The following is a 21,052-nucleotide window of genomic DNA, read 5'->3' on the forward strand; positions in this document are numbered from 1 at the left end:
GCAGTCCATTTTATGGGATATTTGGTTCCGCTGAGTTGGCATCATGTAGTTTGATTAACCAAAGCCATAGAAAGCTGCTGTCCAGTCAGTTATTATTGCCCAGTTTGATAAAAATGATGAAAAAGGTGGTTTTCTCAGGAAAAAGTGTTCCAATCTGTGCATGTGTAGCTCTCGATGCATTATTGCGCTGCTGAAATCAGTGGACGTCAAATCACAAAAATAGAACATAGAAGATGATATGTAGTCTTTAGACGTCGCCTGCAAGACCAACAGATCTTGTAGAAGTGATGTCATATTATGGCCCCTCAGTGACAAAGCCAACTGTGAAGTCATAGTTATGTGGAGAGTGTCCACAATTTGTGATGTCATTAATCACCTGTATGCTAAAGTAGGGCATTTTTACATGTTAGTCTTTGTGTTTACATCATATGTGGAAGAATAGATGGGACAAGAATGCAGTTTTTAGTTCTATTTCGTCCCGCATCGACCGCCAGGTGGCGGTGCTGAACAGCACAGAAAGTGCCTCTGCGCGTGCTGTAAATAAAATTGGAATATATATATTTTTTGCTCGCCAAGGACAATAATAACGGAATCATGAGCGTCGCTGCGTCGACTTTAGCGAGGCAGGGTCGGTACTGCATGAAGGACCCAACCGCTCAGGTTGATGGAAGTCTGTTTGGGGTGGAGTCCAACCACAGGGTTCCTCTGATACGAATGCATCCAAAAAAGACAATTGTAATCTGCAACCAAGGCTTCATATACAATGTCAGAGTTCCGCGCGATGATCTCCGTGTACAAACAATCAGTCTTACACGCGCCGACCATGACCGGATCCTTGCAAAAGCCAGAGGCCCGACTATCATTGACCAGGAGTTGGCGGTCTTGAGAAAAGCGGCGATGAAAAAGAAAGAGGACATAAAGGCTGCGGAAGAAAGAAAGCGTCAGATCATTGAGAAGGACCTTTTTGCTATCAAGCACGAGGCGGAGAATGAGATACAGTTCCGAAGGTTGGCCTATGACCGCTATCAGCAGGCGAGGGAAAAAGGCGTGATCGAACAGGACAATCAAATCAAAAAGCTTGACAAGTGGATTTTGAATAGTAAACTCCACACTGAGCGTGACAAGCAACTTGTGTGGAAGAAGCGCTGTGAGTCGATCGAGCTTGCCAAAGAGAAGGCCGAGTTTGAGCGGGTGCTAAAGTGCACGCAGGAGGCCATGCGCAGAGATGAGGAGAAGGAGAAGAAGCGGATGAGGGACGCTTTTGCACATTTGGAGGGCATCAAGCAGCAGGTGAGGGAACGTGAGGTGGCGGCCCTCACCAAGCGCAACGAGAGGCTCTATGAGCTCAGCAACATGAAGGACAAGACTCAGGAGAAGAGTCGCTGGCTGGAAGAATGTAAAGAGGAGAGACTAAAAGAACTCAAGGCTTGCGGGATCCCAGAAAAATACTGCAAGTATGTCAAAAGAAAGACCAAAGCAAACGAAAATATCCCCAATTTATATGAATACCGGGTCCACGATACTTTTGATGAATTACCCCAATGGACAATGCCCTCAACATTAATGCATCCAGGGCAGGAAGAGCAACTAAATCCTTTTGCACCATTACCACCAATCTCCATAAAGGATGCACCTGAAGGAGAAGATGCAGAATGAAAGCCACTTGCTCCAATATCTTTTACAGACTCATCACTTTGCTTTTGCTTTGTCACCCATCCACCATTTTTCTCCGTAACCAAAGAGAAGTGACACATACCATTGAATGAAGCAGAAAAAAAAGTCAGTTAAGAAAGTGATGTCAACATCAGGTGATTTTGCAATCTGAATTGTATTTGATGGAATGAGGTATGCTGTTGACAGCAGTGTGACACTGTATTGAGCCAGCCAAAGAGGTGGCATGACTTATTGGGTGACCTTATTACTACCTCTACATGCGCATAAGGTTGTGTTTTTGTCTGTGTTAGTGTGCATCTGTGTTTAAAACCAGCATCATTTTTAATCTTTTTTATAATTAAAACAAATGCAATGATATTTGGTGTGTTTTTTTGAAAACACAAATCAAAAACAGACCTGAATCTGAGTGCCAGTGTTCAGCTACAAATGTGCACAAACAAGACTATGCATTCATTACCCCAACCAAGAATATTTTGTTTTTGGCGATGTGTATAGGCTGTTCATTGAGTTGTTTCTAATACAGAAAAAAAATACAAAAATCTTTTTAATTACAGAAAATATAATAAAATTTGTCGAATCTGTCAAATGTTTGCGAAGTGAATTCATATACTGACTCGGAAGCTGTATTGTTTCATTGAGGCATAAATTTTAAATTTAAGGTGGAAAATCCTATTTAAATGTTGAGATACCGTATTTGACTATAAGTCACACTTTTTTCATAGGTTGGCTGTTCCTATACTCCGGAGCGATTTATACATGAAAAAAAATATTCCAGGGGTATATAATTTCACAGACAGCCACAAAAGGGCACTGTAGACATATACTATACTATACTTTATATACTTAATGCGACATACTCCAGTGTGACTTGTGTTTTTTTCTACCTAATTGGGCATTTTTGGCCTAGTGCGACTTAATACTCCAGAGTGACTTATAGTACGGAAAATACGGTAATTCTGTCAAATCTCATCCTCCAATAGTACCAACAAATTTTGCTCCCTCTGATCCCGAAGAAATTCTGAGACTGAAACATTTCCTCCTTTGACGTAGTGATGAATGGCATGATTATAATATAATCAACCTTGAACACAAGTGCTGGATATAATTTGCACAGCCATGGATAAAAAACATGTTTTAGTAAGATGTTTTGTAGATTTACAAAAAGCATTTGACACCTTAGATCATGAGATATTGCATACATTATTTAAATATGGTATAAAAGATATCGTACATCAACGGGTTGCCAGTTATTTAAAAAATAGAAAATATGTTGAATTCAATAGTAGGCAATCAAAACACAGTTATGTAACTTGTGGGGTGCCCCAGGGATCAATTCTCGGGCCAGTACTTTTTCTTCTTTATGTGAATGATATTACAACCATTTCGAAATTGTTCAAATGTATTTTGTTTGCAGATGACACCCCACTTTATTTTATGCCTGGAAAAATATATATAATGTGTTACAGGTAATAGAGAAAGTTTAAGAATATTATGAAATGGTTCAACACCAACAGACTGTCTATAAATATTAGTAAAACCAGATTTTTCAGTTGTAGAAATATGGATGTCGAAGCAACACTGACAGCAACACTGCAAAGCATAGAAATAGAAAGGACTGATGAAATTAAGTTTCTAGGTATCATTATTGATGAACATTTAACACGGAAAGCGCATATAGAATATATTAATTGATTGTTCCATACCTGACCTAATGCATTGAAGTGTGGGGTTATGCAGCCAAAACCTACACTGAATCCATCTTTCTTTTACCGAAAAGTGCTATTTGTGTTTGCGGTTGTGGATACAGAGACCACACTAATCCATTATTTATACAACTAAAAACTTTAAAATTTAATGAATTGATGGAGTTTAACCGCCTTAAAATATTGTATAAAGCCCATCATGAAATGTTACCAGTTAATACACAAACCAAATTTATAAAAAGGGAAAGTGAGTACAAATTAAAAGGAACATACATTTTTTCCAAACCTAAACATAGAACAAAACAAAAAGAACGATGTATTTCAACTCAAGGTGTCAGTCAGTCTGTGGAATAATTTTGATTCTAAAACAAAATCTTCTCAGTCTATTTGTATTTTTAAAAAATGTATAAAAGCACAGTTATTGCAAAAATATATATAGCACAAGGACACACAGTTGAATTATTTTGAATCATTTTGTGTAATTGTTGTACTGAAAGCGTCTTGACCGCTCGCTGTCATTCATTTTGTGTTTTTTTTTCTTCTTTTTTTGTGTTGATCAGGGGCAGACAAAACAAGTTTTACTTCTTTCAGTCCCCTTTAATTTTTTTTTTACTTTACTTTGAATATCAATATTGCTTTATATTGTCTTTTTTATTTTACAAATGAATGAAATAAATTGAATTGAATTGAATTAAAAAAAAAAGACTGCTACACAGTACATTTTACTCTAAACAGTCTATTTGGTTTCACGCTAAACATAGTCAAATTTACACATGGAAAAGAGTGCCATGCAGCTCCTACTGTGTGTTAGTATATCGCTCGTGTCAGTCTGAATCTTTGTAACTCCAAGACCGATCGTTTTAGTCTCTTTTGGATACAAGCAAGCAGTAGGAGTGGCATAGCTCAGGTGGTAGAGCGGCAGTCTCCCAAGCTAAAGGTCGTGAGTTCATTCCTCTACCTTTGTGTAACTTTATTTTTTAATAAACTAGTAAAATTTAATAAAAAAATTTGTAAAAACTTAGAATTTCTGAGTGAAAAATCTTTAATAAGCAAATTCTCTCGTACACAATAAAAATTCAAAACACAACACTGCTTATGACCAGGACAATTTTCCTGACCAGCTGACATAAAACAGAAGTAATCATTTATATTTGCTAAACCGATGACACTTCAAAATGTTTGGACTTACTCCATCCATGCACAACATACCTCAGACTTTCCTCGGCTGAAGCAGGCTCCCTTGGTGAACTCATCACAGTGCCACTCAGCCTCCTGCAGAGAGAAAGAAAAGTATCAGTACATTTACCAAGCATCAAAGGGTAAAATCTTGTCAGCGTGAAGCACGAGGGAAAAAATACTTGGACAAAACAATGGCTAACCCACATAACTGACACACCAGCTACATTTGTCCATCGACTGGGCAGAAAAGAAGGCAACAACACATCATCACCGTTGGGGGTGGGGTGTTTCGATGACAAACAGATGAGTTTGATACGCTGCCCGCATCACTGATCTCTGCATGCAGATTGGCAGGCGAGATGAATTAAGGCAGAGGAGAGCGGTGAATGAAATTGTCATTACGCTCTCACAGCCCCACGTGTGAGCCTCACACACATACTGAGGCAGTTCACAAGTTTCTAAGCCACGTTAAATACAGACACAAAATCCAATTAAGGTGCATGCCAAGCACAGTCCTCAAGAAGCCAGAGTGCACGCAGTAGAATGCCAATTTGATTTATGTGTGAGGCGGGGCTTTGAATTTAAGCATAACACACAAGGAGTAGGATGTCAACGTGATTTACATGTAAGGCCGAGAACGGCAGAAAGAGCTGGTGAGGGCGTACGGAGATAAAACTTAAACATGCTTCAATTTTTGCTGCTTGATTTCCAAGTGAACTCTTTGGGAGCTGTCGTTGATAAAAAAAATAATTTTCATGAAATAAGTGTTAGCCTCAGGATGACATCGCCGCAAAGATCGCCTGTGATAGATAAAAGTAGTCCGTAGAAAACTTGGCCGGCATTGAGAATGCCAAAAACGTGTTTTTTAAGGTCTTTGCTTACCGTCATTTCGATGTGCTCAATGAATGCACGTAATACTACATACATATTGTCAGCATTAAGAAAAGAGCTTAAATGGGAAGAGAAAGGTGAAAGTCTGGTCCCATCTACAGACATCATTGCATATTAATGCGAGCTGGCTTTTCCCTTCTCACTGTGACCTAGTCAATTCAAATTCCAGTCGTAAACTGGATATTCTGTCTGTGGCCATGCAGTGCCCACAGACGTGAACCGCACACAGCCAAGTCCCTGCGGAATTGGATTTTTGGGCTTTGAAAGCTAGGAGGTAGGTCACTTTTATCATTAGGCTGTGATTTATATATGTGATTTTCATGAATCCCTCTTGCTGTCATGATGTATTTAAGATGGGATCCCGTTCAGGTGGATCTGCCAGCCAGCTTCCCCCTATCTGATGGCCCTACCATCTAGATGTCATTAGGACATTACAAACCCCTTAACCTGTACTATATGCGTCTGTCTTAATAAATAATTCTAAAAGACCGTTTCCAGCAACTGACAAACAAAGAAAAATACCAAAAGAGACAAAATCAGTGTATACTAACAATGAAATGGATCGGATTCTAGCCACCTGTTTTTATTTAAATTCTCAAGAATTGCGAAAATAAACCTGAATGGAAATTCTAGAAATTTAAAAAAAAAAAGGGCCCAAATTTGCCCCAAAAATTTTATGCTCCGAGGGGGTGGATTTTTCATCATATGGATGAAAGGAAAATGCTAATTTTGGCTATGAAAACAGGTTTTGCGAATACACGATAACAGAACCGCATACCACGTCACATGTTTTGACTGGCTATTACTTCACACGTACAAATTGTAGACATAAAAAATGGTGACGGACCGGGTTCCCGCTACTTTCTTTTCCATAATGAAGGTGCAAATTGTCTCTTGTAGTCTCTCTCCTACTGTATTTGGGCTCACTTGGTTTGTTTTGCTCTGCCTGACGCTCTTGCGCTTCCTTTATAGTGCGCCTCATTGTGATCTAATGAACAAGCCGCACCTTTGTATTAGCCGCAGGGTTGAATGCAAATAAAAAAAGTAGAGGCTTGTAGTCCAGAAATTACTGTAGTCAAAATGTAAAGCGCTTGTAAGGTGAAAAGGCGCTATACATGACATAAATACGAATATGACATCATAAACAGTCTCCTCCTCTCTGAATGTTCGCAAAATAATAACAAATGGAAATGGTCGCATGTTCATTTTGCACACTTAGAAAATTCAAAACATTTGGATGGAAACTCCATTAAAGAGGATTTAGAAACAGGACTTTTATAGGATGACACTACAGTTTTAAATGTGAAAATATGACGTTTTTAGTCAGAGTTGGGAAAGTTACTTACAAAATGTTGCATGCAGTGTTACTAGCTACTGAGAAAAAAGTATTTATTACAATGCTACCGTTTCTCTTAATCTTTCATTAATCATTCAAAAAATCAACTGTCAACAGTTTCACTTTCAGTAAAATTTCCTTCTATGTAACTTATGACCCAAAAAATTGAGACAAAAAAAATCATATAGTATTCATTTGATGCTTAACCAAGTGACAAGTGAGCGGTTATGCTACTAAATTGATTGACAGGGGAGACCATCCAATGTTTGCATGAACAGTGCCTGGAAAGCCAACCTGTCACTGAAAGTCAGTGCAGGAAGGTGCAAATTAAACAGATGACACAGAAACTGAGTTCATTTAGTCATATCAGTCATGTAGTTAGTTAGACATCTAAATGGAACATTCAGAAGAGAAGTAGCAACCTGCAGCGAATACAGTAAGTAGAGGTGTGACCTCAAGGCAGACCGTTCAAATAAAAATATCCTGTTTGTCACTCAAGCACTACTACACAGCTTGAGCAGTTCTCTGACATGATTCATCATTGTGCGAGAGCATCTTGTCAGTCCTTCTACTGAGTTGTGATTGCTAACAAGCCGTGAGTGATGTATGGAATCCGGTAGAGACGTTTGGCACAGGGAGATGAATAGAAACCAAGGACAGGACATAAACAACAACAAATAGGCAGCCTACTTTGGAAGTCTGTCAGAATGAGGGCAAGAACGTGGGCTGAGCAAAATAGTTAGTGAACGAGTGAGGAGGTGAATTGTAAAACGGTATTATTATGAGCAGAGGAAGCTGATGGAGAACTCTCTGCTGCCAGCTGTCTGACTGCATGTCTTATCATTAAAAGACGCAGCACTGTGAGTGAAAGCCGGACAGCTTGGACTGAATAACTAAAATTACAGGAGCTTTACCCTCCAAACTGATCCATTTTTGCATAAAATTGGTTGACTGACGTCGGAACTGCCAATCAAATCTATGCTCCAGGATTTTGGAGTGTGGGCTTTGTTGGCAATTGTTAGCTCAGATTAGCTTTTGGAAGGTCAAAAGTCAATGACATCAGACCTGTGACAGTGTGTAACACACACACACCCAATAGATATCAGATACGTTAGTAGAGGTTTTCACACCAAAATCATAAAAGTATTCATAAAACTTGCTTTGTGCATTGGGGCCACGTTCGCAAACTGTTATGACGTTAGAAGCTTAAAATGATTCAAAAGAATCGAGCATGAGGACTACACATTACTAATAGATTCATTTTTTGTTATTGAAATAAGCTCAGTCTGTGACTCATTAATTTTTTTTTTTGCAGCTGCCAATTACACTCTTTCAGTTATAGCTTTCAGGGCTATCATTAAAGTAGGTGTGAACGGTGTTATTAGGCCGAGGGTGCAATTGTGACTAAAATGGTTCGCCTTCATTCAAAACATTTCTCTGAATTTGCAATAAGGCAGAGGAATGGGAGTGGGTGTCATGTAATTGGAAGATTGCAGGTCTGCTGGAAAGATGGATGCAATTTTGAACATTGACCTGCTGCTGTAGTGTTTCAAAAAGTGTTAGTTACCTCAATTACTATATTCATGTGATATAGAGACACCTTTTAGTAGGATGCAGTACAGCTTTATCTCACAGCAAAGTACAACCACAATTGTAACTATTGTAAAATGCATCTCTACTAGCATGTTTCACGCTACACATCTTAGCTAACTTTTTCCTGGCAAAGAATCAGTGCCACCTGTGTGTAGGGGTTATAACCAGTGTCTAACATTCAAGACTCACTGCTTAACCCCCTTTGTTTTGAAAGTCATTATCTCTTTTCCAGATGTTGGCGCGTATGTCACCACTTAATATCTGTATATGCGAGACTGCAACGCCTGCCTGAAGGCTCACTTCAGACAATTGTCCTGCTTCGACATTTTCCCGTTTGAAAGATACAGATGGATAAAAGCAATGTCTACTGTTTAAAGATTTGCCAAATTTGCTGGGAAGACTGTGCAAAGGGGATAAGTGTTAATCCAAACGTACCATCCAACCGTTTTCTACAGTGCTTGTCCTCATTAGCGTGACAAATGAGCCGCAGTCTATCCCAGCTAACTTTGGGTGAAAGACTAAAATGTGAGGAAGATGTGCCGACCATTAGGCTGCCCTCACTATACTGTAAAAAAAATAAACAACAACATTTGTACACCTGTGGAGCTCTAAAAAAAATAGCTGAAATTTATATTTTTGTTTTACATATAATTTGTATTTTGGATCAAATATTCTACGAATAATTAAAGTTTTTTTTTTAAATAACAAAGTCAAAATTTTTAAGATGTCAGAAACAGAGACGAAAGGCAAATGAGTTTTCTTTTAAACCTAAAAATGCCCAAAAAGTGACCATAAAATGTCAAAAAAAGAGAGGAAAAGCAAAAAATTACCATAAAATGTCCATGAAATTGCCCCACTAAAATATTAATATTTAATTTAATAATATTTAAATATTATTTAAATGAAAACAAAATGTTCAAAAATTAACCATAAAATGTCCAAAAATAAAAGAAATCCCAAAAATTACCTCGTCCACAAAATTGCCAAAATGTTCCCAAAAAAACGACCGCAAAAAAGGCAGAAAAAATGTCAGAAAAATGCCCACAAATGGAAGGAGGCAGAAAATGATCATTATATGTCCATAAAAAATGTCAGAAATTTGACAGAGAGGCAGAAAAAATTATATAAAAATGAATTATGCACAATTACACAAAAACAACATAAAAGTAGAAGAAAATGAATGTCTAAGTATTGGATGCTGCTCTCATATTTTAAGTTGTGGTGCAGCTCTTATTAGGTCCCTCAGTACATTAGACTAACACAAACACAATGTTTCCTTCATCACAATCTTCAAATGTTTTGCGGTTTTATTTCGGCCTTGAATGGCTCTTTTAACAGGAAAGGTTGTTGACCCCTGGTGTAGGGTTAGTTAAGTGACTTTAGTTAATGCAGACAATAAAAGGAGGGACAATTGGAACTTTTGTGGGAGGTGGGATATGCGTATGAGGTGTCCGCTTGTGTTTTTAAGGCAAATTATTTCCAATCTAATGATGTGTTATTTCACATGATCAATTTTACAGTTACATGTACTGCGCCTGAAAGTGTTTAAAGTAGAGCAAGGGGAAAAGTACAAGCTGTTTGCTCTTGACAGTGCTTCACTGATAAGCGAGGACGAGGTTGGAGGATGGCAGGAAGAAAAAAGCCACTACAGGCTGTGGGAATAAAAACATATAAAGTAGCAGATGTCATCTCCAACCATCAAAGAAAAAGGGAGGTCTAACTCACAGACCAACGTCTAACTTTGACAGTTTTATAATTTTATCTACACTCCATTTGAATGGAAACTGATGTCATGGGTGGCATGTTTAGAATTCTGTGTGTGTCCTAATCTTGCTTTTTTTCTTTCTATTTGATTTCTATTTTCTGACCACCAAGTGTAGCTGGCACTTATTGGCAAGATCATGGTTGCTGGTTTCAGTCGATCTCTGAGTCTGATGCTGATATGTGCAACAAGGCAGTGAAGTGTATCCCTTAATTTGGAAGTCAACTCGTAAATTTTCTTGACAATAATATGTTGTATGTGCCCCAGAGAGTCTAAAGACAGCATTCTGATTATTATTGTATTTTTGAGATATGAGTTAAGCAGAAAAATGAGTTCAATTTGAGTTAAGCCCTAAAACCAACCCGTTTTTATCCATCTCAGGAGGTGGCCATTTTGTCATTTACTGTCAACTGAAAATGACCTCATAGTTACACAAGGCTCAAGTAAAGACCAATCTCGGCTTAGTTTGTGAACATCACATGAACAAACTCCAAAAACAGATGAGCTGTGATTGGTCAGTACCTGAGCCCTGAGAAACTGTGATGTCATTTTCAGTCAACAGTAAGGCGCAAAATGGCCACCCCCTGAGATGGATAAATATGGGTGGATTTTGGTGTTTAACTCATACTCCACAAATGAAAATTTTAATCACAATACCGTGTTTATTTTTTTTATTAGTTAGTTTTAGCTCTGTAAATGTTTAGTAGTTTTAGTTAAAAAAAATGCTTAGTTTTAGTATTAGTTTTCTTTTTTTTTTTTTTAATGTTGTGTATTACTTGTGTGCAATATTTAATAAATACCATGGTAAAATGAAAAAAGCAACGCCCTTCTTACCTAGCGTTGCATTTCGGCTGAATTAAATCAAAAAGCAGGCAAGATGAGCCATTGGAGAAAAAAAACACACAAAATTGGCACCTGGGAGCGATGTCATCTGAAGGTGCTTCTCTATTGGCTGCTGCTAGATGACGTCACTTCTGTGCGAGACACTGTCATACATCCTTCATTCCGGTTAATGTTGAAATAAATATACTTAAATCACATTTAAAATCAACCCGAATTAAATAAATTACCAAAGATGAACACTAAGGACATTTTCACTATAATTATAGTTAGTTTTGTAAATGTAAAATTTAGTTCCATTTAGTTTTCTTTCTTTTTTAACGGAAATGTTTTTTGAATTTTAGTTTTAGTTAGTTTTAGTCAGCGACGATATGATACATTTTGTCATAGTGTGATAAAAGGTTTCATAGCTGTATTAAATATTTAATAAGTTTATAATTCATGCACATGCCCACTATTTTTAAAGTGCTTAACACACAAGGTTGAAATGTATTTGAGCAAATAATGTTCTCCTTCAGCAGCAACCAGAAATGAAATAAGAATAGATGGACACTTCATCTGGTACACTTGCGCATAACAAAGACATCAAATAAAAGAACTGAATCCAAAATTCCAATACTCATTTTGGTCTAAGCTAGGTAGATAATAAAAGAGTTTACAATCCTTTCTCACAGCACCAAACAAAAATGACAATTACTGGGATGTGTATTGAATGTTGTGGCAAACGAGCATTAGTGCAAAACAATCATTTAAAATGTAATAGAAACAATGTTGCGAAAGGGAAAATAGTCAGTCTCGCACATTCACTACAAATTTATATTACATGCGAATCTATAGCCAGTGAGGCAATCAAATCCCAATGTATTGCTGTTTTGAAGGCAGAATAGACACCACAAAAGGAAAGAAAATACTTAAGAAGGTGTAAATGGTAAGAGCATATGTGCTCTTTAAAATTCAGCACCTGCACTCACTCAGCCTTCTGCCTGACATGGAAAATCGTCTCCAGTCAAATGCAAAGCAGGGACGCTCACCTGGGTCATTTATAAGTTTCAAGCTCCTTTTTATCCACTTGGAAAAACCACTGAGTGTGACCGGAATAGACAAAAGTTTGACAAAACTCAAACTTTTGTTTGACCAGGTGAACGTCTTGTGGTCACCAAATGAGAGATTGATTGTTAGGATTGGTGGAAATCTCCCCATTGAATCCCGGATTAAAGAAGGATGGATGATTACAGAGCGTGGATCTTCACAAAGCATGTGCAAGCATCCAAAAGAGACTGCATGAGCTTTTCTTCTGCCTCACACCACCCTCAGCTCCCCCGCCTCTCCACCAGACTTGGCCTTGCCTCCTATGTCATTTCATCATTTTTCTCATTTTGCTTTCCAGGCAGCTTTGTGTTTACATGGCTGCCACTCTTCTCTCTTTGTTCTATTCAGCCATTCTCAATCCCCTGTTGCATTTTTTTCACCTCTTCCTCAATCTCTCCACTGGTTCTCCCGGAGTGTAAATGGCAAACATCAGCGGCTGTCGAGCCATCAAAGAAATCTTGCCGCTACCGACAACAAACAAACTTTGGATGTATCAATGTTTGTGTGTGAATACTGCAGACCCTCAAAGGTTTAGCTCTGCAGGGGGCAGGAGTGCATGCAAGGCTCAATTAAGCATGAAAAAAAGAAGACATTGTAACATAGCTTCCGAATACTGGAAACAATTTATTTTGCAAGGTGCCCTTGAGCAAGGCACCAATCCTCTGACAGCTTCGGGGCTTGACACTGTTTCACAGCTCCCTCATGCTTACATTATGCGTCTAGAGATGGATGCTTTGTGGGGGTGTTAAATTGGATCCCATGCATTAAAATGAAATGGATGTCGTTTTCGGACTCAATTAGTCAGAAATCATTAAAATATCATTGGCACTCGAAAAACAACAAAAAACAACAAAGGATGCCAGCAAATCAGGGGGACAAGAAACTACTTTTTAGGGATGATTTCTTTTATTAAAGTGGGGGTATTATACACAGGTGTGTGATTTTACGGTAATTACTATGCCTATAAAGTGGATCAATAAAATAACAATTGTTGTTTTGAAACTTATAATGCATATTCCTACTTGGACTGTATTTTGCCAACTTAGTGCTTTGAATGATTCCGACTTGGTCACCAGCAGCATATGAAGCACTTAAAGTAATGTACCACATTTTATGGCACTAACGTTAAATTCAATTAGATTATATGTCAATTAAAAAAGTAATCATTAGTAACACTGTTTGTTTATAATGTTGTTGCTTCGGCACTGTACAGGAGGAATATACAACAATTACATCATAAATCATTTCAGTCACCCACAAAATCAATATTATTGCGCTCCACATTTTTCCACTTTTGTTAAAAGCACAATCTTGGCAGAGGTCTTCATTCCACTGAGTGTTTTTCTAGTTTATGAATGTTTGGTTTTATATTTTACAAGATGCCGGAGCTAAAGTCTAAGCTGTACGTCTGCAGTTAACAGACTTTCATTCTGTTTAGAGCAGGGGTGTGCAACCTGCAGCTCTGGAGCACTCTTCAGTCCTTGTCTCTAAAACACAATCAGTAGAATTTTATTTAATTTTTTTACATATTTATTTTGATTTTTTTGGGATAAAATATTATTTAAATGAATGAATGATTAAATAAAACATGAATAGTTACATATTCAAAAAATGCCAGAGTCCAAATGTTTAAGTTATCAGAAAAAAAAGAGACGAGAATTAGATGAAAACTTTTTTAAAAAATAACTAAAAATGTCCTAAAAAGTGACTATAACATGTCCAAAAAAGGAAGGGGGAAAGCAGAAAATTAACGTAAAATGTGCATGAAATTGCCAAAAATGTCACAGAATTTAATTTTAAAAAACAAGCAGAAAAGAAAGTGTTGAAAAACAAAAGAAGTCTGCCCTGCAATTGGCTGGCAACCAGTTTAGGGTGTACCCCGCCTACTGCCCGAAGCCAGCTGGGATAGGCTCCAGCACCCCCGCGACCCTAGTGAGGAAAAGCGGTCAAGAAAATGGATGGATGGATGGACAAAAGAAGTCTGAAAATGACCATAAAATGTCCACAAAATTGACAAAAAATGTCAGAAAATTGATAGCAAAAAAAGACACAAAAAATGTCAGAAAAATATCCACAAAAGGAAGGAGAGAGAAAATGACCAATTGTCCATAAAATTGCCAAAAATGTCAGAAATTTGACAGAAAGTCAGAAAACTCTAGAAATGGCTGAACAATGAAGTATGAATGAACAATCATTAAAACAAAAAAGTAGAAGAATGTGAGAGTCCAATTTTTTAAGCTGTCAGAAAAAGAGACAAATGTAAATGAAATACTTTAAAAATAAAAATAAAAATGAAATGCCCTTGACCATAAAATGCCGAAAAAGGAAGGGGAAAAGCAGAAAATTACCATAAAATGTTCATTGAAATTGCCAAAAATGTCAGAGAACTGATTTTTTTTAAAAAGGCAGACAAGAAAATGTTTGAAAAAATAACCGCAAAATGTCTAAAAACAAAAGAAGAAATCCCCAAAATTACCATAAAATGTTCACAATATTGACAAAAATTTCATAGATAGGAAAAAAGGCAGAAAAAGTGTCAGAAAAATGCCCACATGAGGAAGAAGAAGGCCGAAAATGACCATATGTCCATAAAATTGCCAAACTGTCAGAAATTTGACAGAAAGGCAAAAAAGTCTAGAAATGTATGAAAAATGAAGTACGGACAATTACTAATTACAAAAAAAAAAAAGTAGAAGAAAATGAATCTCTGTATATGATGCTGCTCTCATATTTTTGTCTTGTGGTGCAGCTCTTTTTAGGGCCCTCAGTACATTAGACTAACACAATATTTCCTTCATCACAATCTTAAATTTTTTTGCGGCTCCAGACACATTTTTGGTTATTTATTTAGCCTAGAATGGCTCTTTTAACAGGAAAGGTTCCTGACCCCTGGACAGCCCTATGGACAAGTGCAAAACAGTGTACCGGTGATCAGAACAGTAGCACAAAAAAGTTGCACACCTCGTTAATACCCAAGTGAAGCACATCCGCAGAATGTAAGTCATATTAGGTTCAAATCGGGAGTATTACCAGTGACAAGATATTCGAGCAACTCTTTCCCTCCCTTGCGAGCGCTTACAAGCAAAGCAGCTGTCACTCTGCGGCTGTGAAGACATTGCGGTGTGTGAAAAGCAAGACCGTTTTTTACCGTGACGGCTTTAAGTTGTGAGGGCTTGCAGCTAACTTCATCCTGCATGAAAAGTGTTCATTGGGAAGCAAAAAGTAGAAACCGGGCTCCTCCAAAGAGAACAATGAAGAAAGTAAGATGGTGGAGGAATGTTTGCACTCACCTGAATCAGTGTTAGGTCCTCAAGATTGAGCCTGAAGAGGTGATTTCTAAAACGAAAAGAGGATAACATGAGGTATGGTATACCAGAAAAACACACAAATAGAAGAATATTCCACGGGGATTTCGAGTCCCAGAGGTAAACAGGAAGTTCAAAAGCAACTAAAACTATTTCAAGGATGTCAACACATTTCAAACTGCAGCTTTACTTGGAAATTCAAATAAGCCTTTGCTTTGGTAGCTTTCAGTTGCTCAAACCACTGCAGAAACAGACAGAATCTATAAACATTAATTAGGAAATAAATAAAAAGAAGTTGAATGCTAACAACATACTGATAATGTTTTTAAAGATACACAAATGAAAAAAATATATAGTCTAGTATGTCTATTGAAAGTCAATGAACTCCATGACTATGATGTGAAATGGAATGATAACCACATAAGAAGTGACCTGACATAGAGGTGATTGTGTTGACATCCATCCCACGTCGCTCACCAAAGAAAAAAAAAAAAAAGAGAAGAAGTAGAGTTTCCAACCGCCATGTATTGCACTTCCAAGATAAGCTAGCAGTTAGCCTAGCTTCTGTTAATTAGGAAGTGACCTGAAGCTTGCGCTGTTCCCTCACACAAATACAGGTGGTTGTGTTAAGTGTTTGTGTAAAATGTCTCCAATGTCTCCCACCAAAAAAGAAATAACAGGAAGAAGAGTTAGCAACTGCAACGTGCTTACAAGATAAGCTTACAGTTAGCCTAGCTTCTTTTTATTTCTTCTCTTACTGCTCTTTCTTTTTCTTTTATATCGTGCATGGCGTCCTTGTTTGTTATCTCCATTAAACTACATACACAACGATACTGTATCCTGCATAAGTGCCATAAGATTTGTTACGATGTTAAAAAATCGGTTAGCAGATATGAAAATGAAAAATACTGTTTGAGACTTTGCTCTTTCTCTTTCTCTCCCCCACCTTGCCTAAAGCCTTTCACTTTAGCAAGCCACAAAATGATTTCATTGACACTCGCCACTTTCAAGAGCGATTGAATCCCTATAAATGCTCTCGCAAGAAATTATTTTGTATTGACCAATAATGTATCAGGTTGGCTGCATTACCACAAGGAGACCCTTGAGAACCAATGTCATTTTCTCTTTGTGGCTTTTTAAATGATCTATATTTCACGCCTTCTGCCCTCCAAAGACCAATCATCATCCAGGAGGAATAGGTTTAGATTCAATTTTCTAGTATCAATAAATGAATTCTATGAAAACGTTAATATCTTACAGTTCGGACATTACATTTTCTTCCCTATCAACAGTAGGCTTTTTTTTTTTTTACACAGGGTCTCGCACAAACATATTGTTATAAACAAATGCTCTTACAGAGATCTATTAATCTTCCTGAGGAGAGGCGATCAACCATGTCTTAGTGCGGCCTCTAATTTTTACTGTATTGATATTTGCATCGATCCCTCTTCTCCTTCATTATCACCCTCATGTCGAACCCAGCTCGTCACCCTCTACCCAACCACAACACCCTCATGGTTAGACACTCACCAGTCATTGGAGTTGGCAGTGAGTAAGGAATGAACTAAATTACTTTTAGGAGGGTCAGATTGCCTCAATGTGATCTAAAATGAAAGATGGCCAAATGGGAATTTTACTAAGTTAATTTAAGTAAAGTTAATTTTAAGATAAATAGGTCATTATATTTTGAAAACAAGCTGTAATTGTACAATAAAATTAGAATCCCTCGCGACTACTATAAAAAAAAAAGTTGTAATATTAGAATACAATTTTAAGTTGGAACAGTATTATGAGAAAAAGCTACAGTTTTTTTTAAATGGTTAAGGAGATGTTATTAATATTTAATCATATTTCTTGATTATTAGAGTGTACAGTGCAGCATACTGTATATCCTCTTAGATTAAGACTGTTATGTGGATTTTTTTACAAAAATTCTGCCTTAAATCTCAAAACATTACAACTTTTGTCTTTTACTTTGAGTAGCCCTAATACACATGTGTGGACTATACTTTGAAGATCAAGCAAACAACATTTTTCTTGGCCCTTTGAAGACATCTGGACAAGCTGGTGTCATGCAGCGCACCAGTGACGAGCAATAAAAGACGAAACAATGACAAGGAAAAGTGAAACAGAGCAGAAACGACATTAAAGGCAAAAAACAAAGTATGTGTTACCTGGCACCAACAATCAGTTCGTTCTGGCTGGGATCAAAGGTCAGCTGGGAGTAATCCACCGTGCCCTCTGCTTTGAACCGGAAAATCCACGGCTCCATCCCTGCCAATAGCAACATAGAAGCAACTTGATTCAGCCAATCATAGTCGAGATAGCATGACACAGCTGGACAGATATATTAGCTGTGTTCAAAGTGTTGTTGTAACTTTTCTCTAGACAAACACAAAGGAATGAGTCCAAGGGTCTTTGTCACCCTTGATACACAGTTTAATGTTCCTTTATGTTCACAGATGGTGCTTTGCAATTTTAAGCGTTTACAACAGCAGAGACACATTCATTTTGCATTACAATGGACAATGAGGTTCCAGAGATGCCAGATGCACACAGACAACTAATACAGATTATTCAAGTGCACAGCAATCAGGAACGGACTGAAACAGCATCCAAGACGATGATTCTATATGGCAATTGTTGTTGTGTTTTATTTATGGCCAGTATAAAAAAAATTATAAAACAAATTTAACTTATTCACTGCCATTGACGCCAAAAATTCATTTAAACTATTTCTATTAGTTTAACATTTTTTCCACTTTTGCTAACAAGAGTATGAAAACCTAGGGATTTTTTTTTTTGTTGTAAGATCTAAAATTTGTGATTAATCGTTAGTTAACTAGCAAAGTCATATGATTAATTACAATTTTAAAAAATGTAATCGCCTGAGGGGCCTAATTAAAAAAAATATATAAAAAGAATTGTTTAATCGTAATTAATCGCATGATAATTTTATATCTCTTATAAATGTACAATAAAAAAAATCTAGGTTTTCATAAAAAATGAAATGAAATGAAAAAAATGTTAAACTAATAGAAATAGTTCACATGAATCTTTGACGTCTATAGTCGTCATTGGCAGTGAATGAGTTAACGTCTAATTACATCAGTGTAAACCAGCTAGACATTTGGAATGATGCATGAATTAGATTATAGACACCTGTACAAATAGCCAATACATGATCTGAATGACAAAAAAATAAAAATCAACAAAGATAATAATACACAGTTTTGATTGACAACACCAAGAGAAGGTAATTTAAAAAATATTTGCTATTTAGTTGAAGAGTATTGTTCAGTAAATACAAAAAAAAACAACATCAAATTAAACTCGCTACCATTCCAAAATACGACTTTGTTGGTTGAGTGTAAAAATGTATTTTGCATATGTTCCACAAATGGTAAACACACAGACGTTATCAGCACAGACAATGATATATATAAGCCTTATGTCATGGCACCCGAGCCATTAACCTTTCACCAATTCAATCACAGGTCCAGAGAGGTCGCTCGCCACAAGGACAGTCTGTCTGCGGCCCGGTTATTTGATAGGATTAACTGAGAGCACTCAATCATTCATTCATCTCACGTTCGATCCGCATATCGTACATCATAACTCATCATGCCGCACACAGCTGCATGCGCTTTTAAGATTTTGGATTTAAGTCTTTTGCATATATTTGATCATTACGAAAACAAAAAAAGAAACCTTCTGATAAAGAAACAAAAGCAAGCTTCATTACAGTGATGCATTTGGAAAGCATAGGCTCGCTTGTGGTTTAATGACCCACACACACGCCTCCAAACTGCATAATTTGTAGCACAGCTCAGCAAGTTATTGTATTATCATCATCATCATCGCTGTAGTCGCTACACTCTGAAAGTCATTTGCATTTAATTGAGCTATTTTTGAACTTGGGGGAAGCAAAATCTGTTGGTCCATTTTTTTGGGTTAGTTTTAAGGCAAGTCCATATAAGATAAGAATTGAGTGGTCAATGATGACCAGTGTTTTTGGTCTGATGGAATCCCGAATATGAAATGATATTTCCAGTGAATTGAGAGCAAGGATGGTTTAGGAACTTTTTGAGACACTGCTATAGAACATGTCAGTATTTTAACTCATTCACTCCCAGCCATTTTTACTGAAGCAACCCTCTTCGCTCCCGACTGTTTTACTGGATTTTGACTCATTTTGCAAGGCCCACAGAATATTGTGTTCTATTGCTATAAAAACATACCATTACCAAAAAAAAGATGAGTCTCTCCTTTCATCAGGAAAATATATATATATATTTGTATCGGTTTCTGTTTTACAGCAATTAACATTAGAATATAGCTAAGTTTCATCATTATTCACAAATCTGTTGAAAACACTGGCGAAAAAAAAAGAGCCTTTTTGCAACATGGTCCTGGCCGATCTCTCATACTCTGCTGCCACCTGCTGGCCGTTTTTTTGTAATAACTACTATTGCTTTAAGAGACCTCTTCAGGTCAAAGGCTGCATCAAAGTCTTCTGTATGCTCTAGCATTAAAAAAAAAACATAAAAAAAATTAGGAATATGTTTTTGGGCCCAATGAAATATTTTTTATTTTTTTATAATTTTTAATAATAATAATATAATTATAATAATTATAAAAAAAATAATAATAATAATAATATTTTTTTTTATATATATATGTTTTGGGGAGCAAATGAGTTGAGGATAAAAAATGTTCAATTAACCTGAGTTGTTAAGTGACAAGATGGATAAATAATTGGACACGCAAGTTGCTCATGTAGTTTTTTTTTTAAAAAAGAGGCAGCCGGCTCAACATAATCAATCACTTTATATTGTCTACATTGTTTTTATAATAAAAGTCCATTGTATACCTTTTGTTACAATCTGTAAGAATGACCCACGGGGCTAGTTAACGCTGAAATTATATCTTTTCTACAGTACCAACTGTAAAAGTTCAGTGTCAAGGGTACCATTTAGAGGATACCATCTACTCTAAGTCACATCAAACGAAAAAAAAAAAAAAGGCATAATAATATGTTTTTTTGTAAGTGTAGTCTTCAACAACAATTATCCTCTTAGGTGGGAGTAAGTACATCCAAAGTTGCTTTTGATGTATGTGCCAGAAATCCAGCAAGCTTAGATTCCCAGCAATCTAAATCCATACAGAGTCAACTTTGAAAGTGCCTGTTTTTATTTTTAATTTTTATTTGCGAAGGAACTTTCCATCAAGGTTGGAAGAGAGCAAGATGACTAAATATACTGGAAAACGCGTTGTCTGCTACTTGGGGCGCACCTGTCAACATTTGGAATGAAAAAGCATGCGTTCCCTTGACAGCACCAAAAGCAAGCACAAACACAAAGTGTGTTCCGCTGACAAATACCGGAGTTCTGAGCCATTCCAAACAAAGAGCGACGGGGACGGCAGCTTTCAAATAACACCTGCACGCCGCAGCTGGCGTACAGGGACCGAACTCCAGCTCTGCGAAACCAAATAAATCCACAATTGCCTGTTTTCTTTCCACAAAACCGGATCTTGGCTTCGCTTGTCGCGATGCATTTTCATTTGCATCACTACAAGCAAGACCACAGTCAATTTCACCCTAAACATTTTAATTTGTCTGAACGTCTGCCATTTGCTTTTGTCTGGAGGGAGACATGTTTTTAGAAGCGCCAATCTT

General features: G+C 37.0%; 1 protein-coding gene across 5 annotated transcripts in view; it reads right to left on the reverse strand.

The window, feature by feature from the left end:
- Nucleotides 1-21,052, reverse strand: part of sema5a (sema domain, seven thrombospondin repeats (type 1 and type 1-like), transmembrane domain (TM) and short cytoplasmic domain, (semaphorin) 5A) — a 152,830-nt gene that overhangs the window by 76,276 nt on the left and 55,502 nt on the right. For all 5 annotated transcript variants that reach the window (XR_013289762.1, XR_013289763.1, XM_077554846.1 and 2 more), the window contains exons 3-5: nucleotides 17,547-17,646; nucleotides 15,358-15,403; nucleotides 4,587-4,649 (exon numbers count right to left, since the gene is read on the reverse strand). Coding sequence is in view for 3 of the 5 variants with exons in the window: in XM_077554846.1 (XP_077410972.1) it covers nucleotides 4,587-4,649; nucleotides 15,358-15,403; nucleotides 17,547-17,646 (209 nt within the window). In the remaining 2 variants the exon portion in view is untranslated. The remainder of the gene's footprint in view (nucleotides 1-4,586; nucleotides 4,650-15,357; nucleotides 15,404-17,546; nucleotides 17,647-21,052) is intronic.

The sequence above is a fragment of the Vanacampus margaritifer genome, chromosome 20 (assembly GCF_051991255.1).
Source record: "Vanacampus margaritifer isolate UIUO_Vmar chromosome 20, RoL_Vmar_1.0, whole genome shotgun sequence".
Classification (NCBI taxonomy): Eukaryota; Metazoa; Chordata; class Actinopteri; order Syngnathiformes; family Syngnathidae; genus Vanacampus; species Vanacampus margaritifer.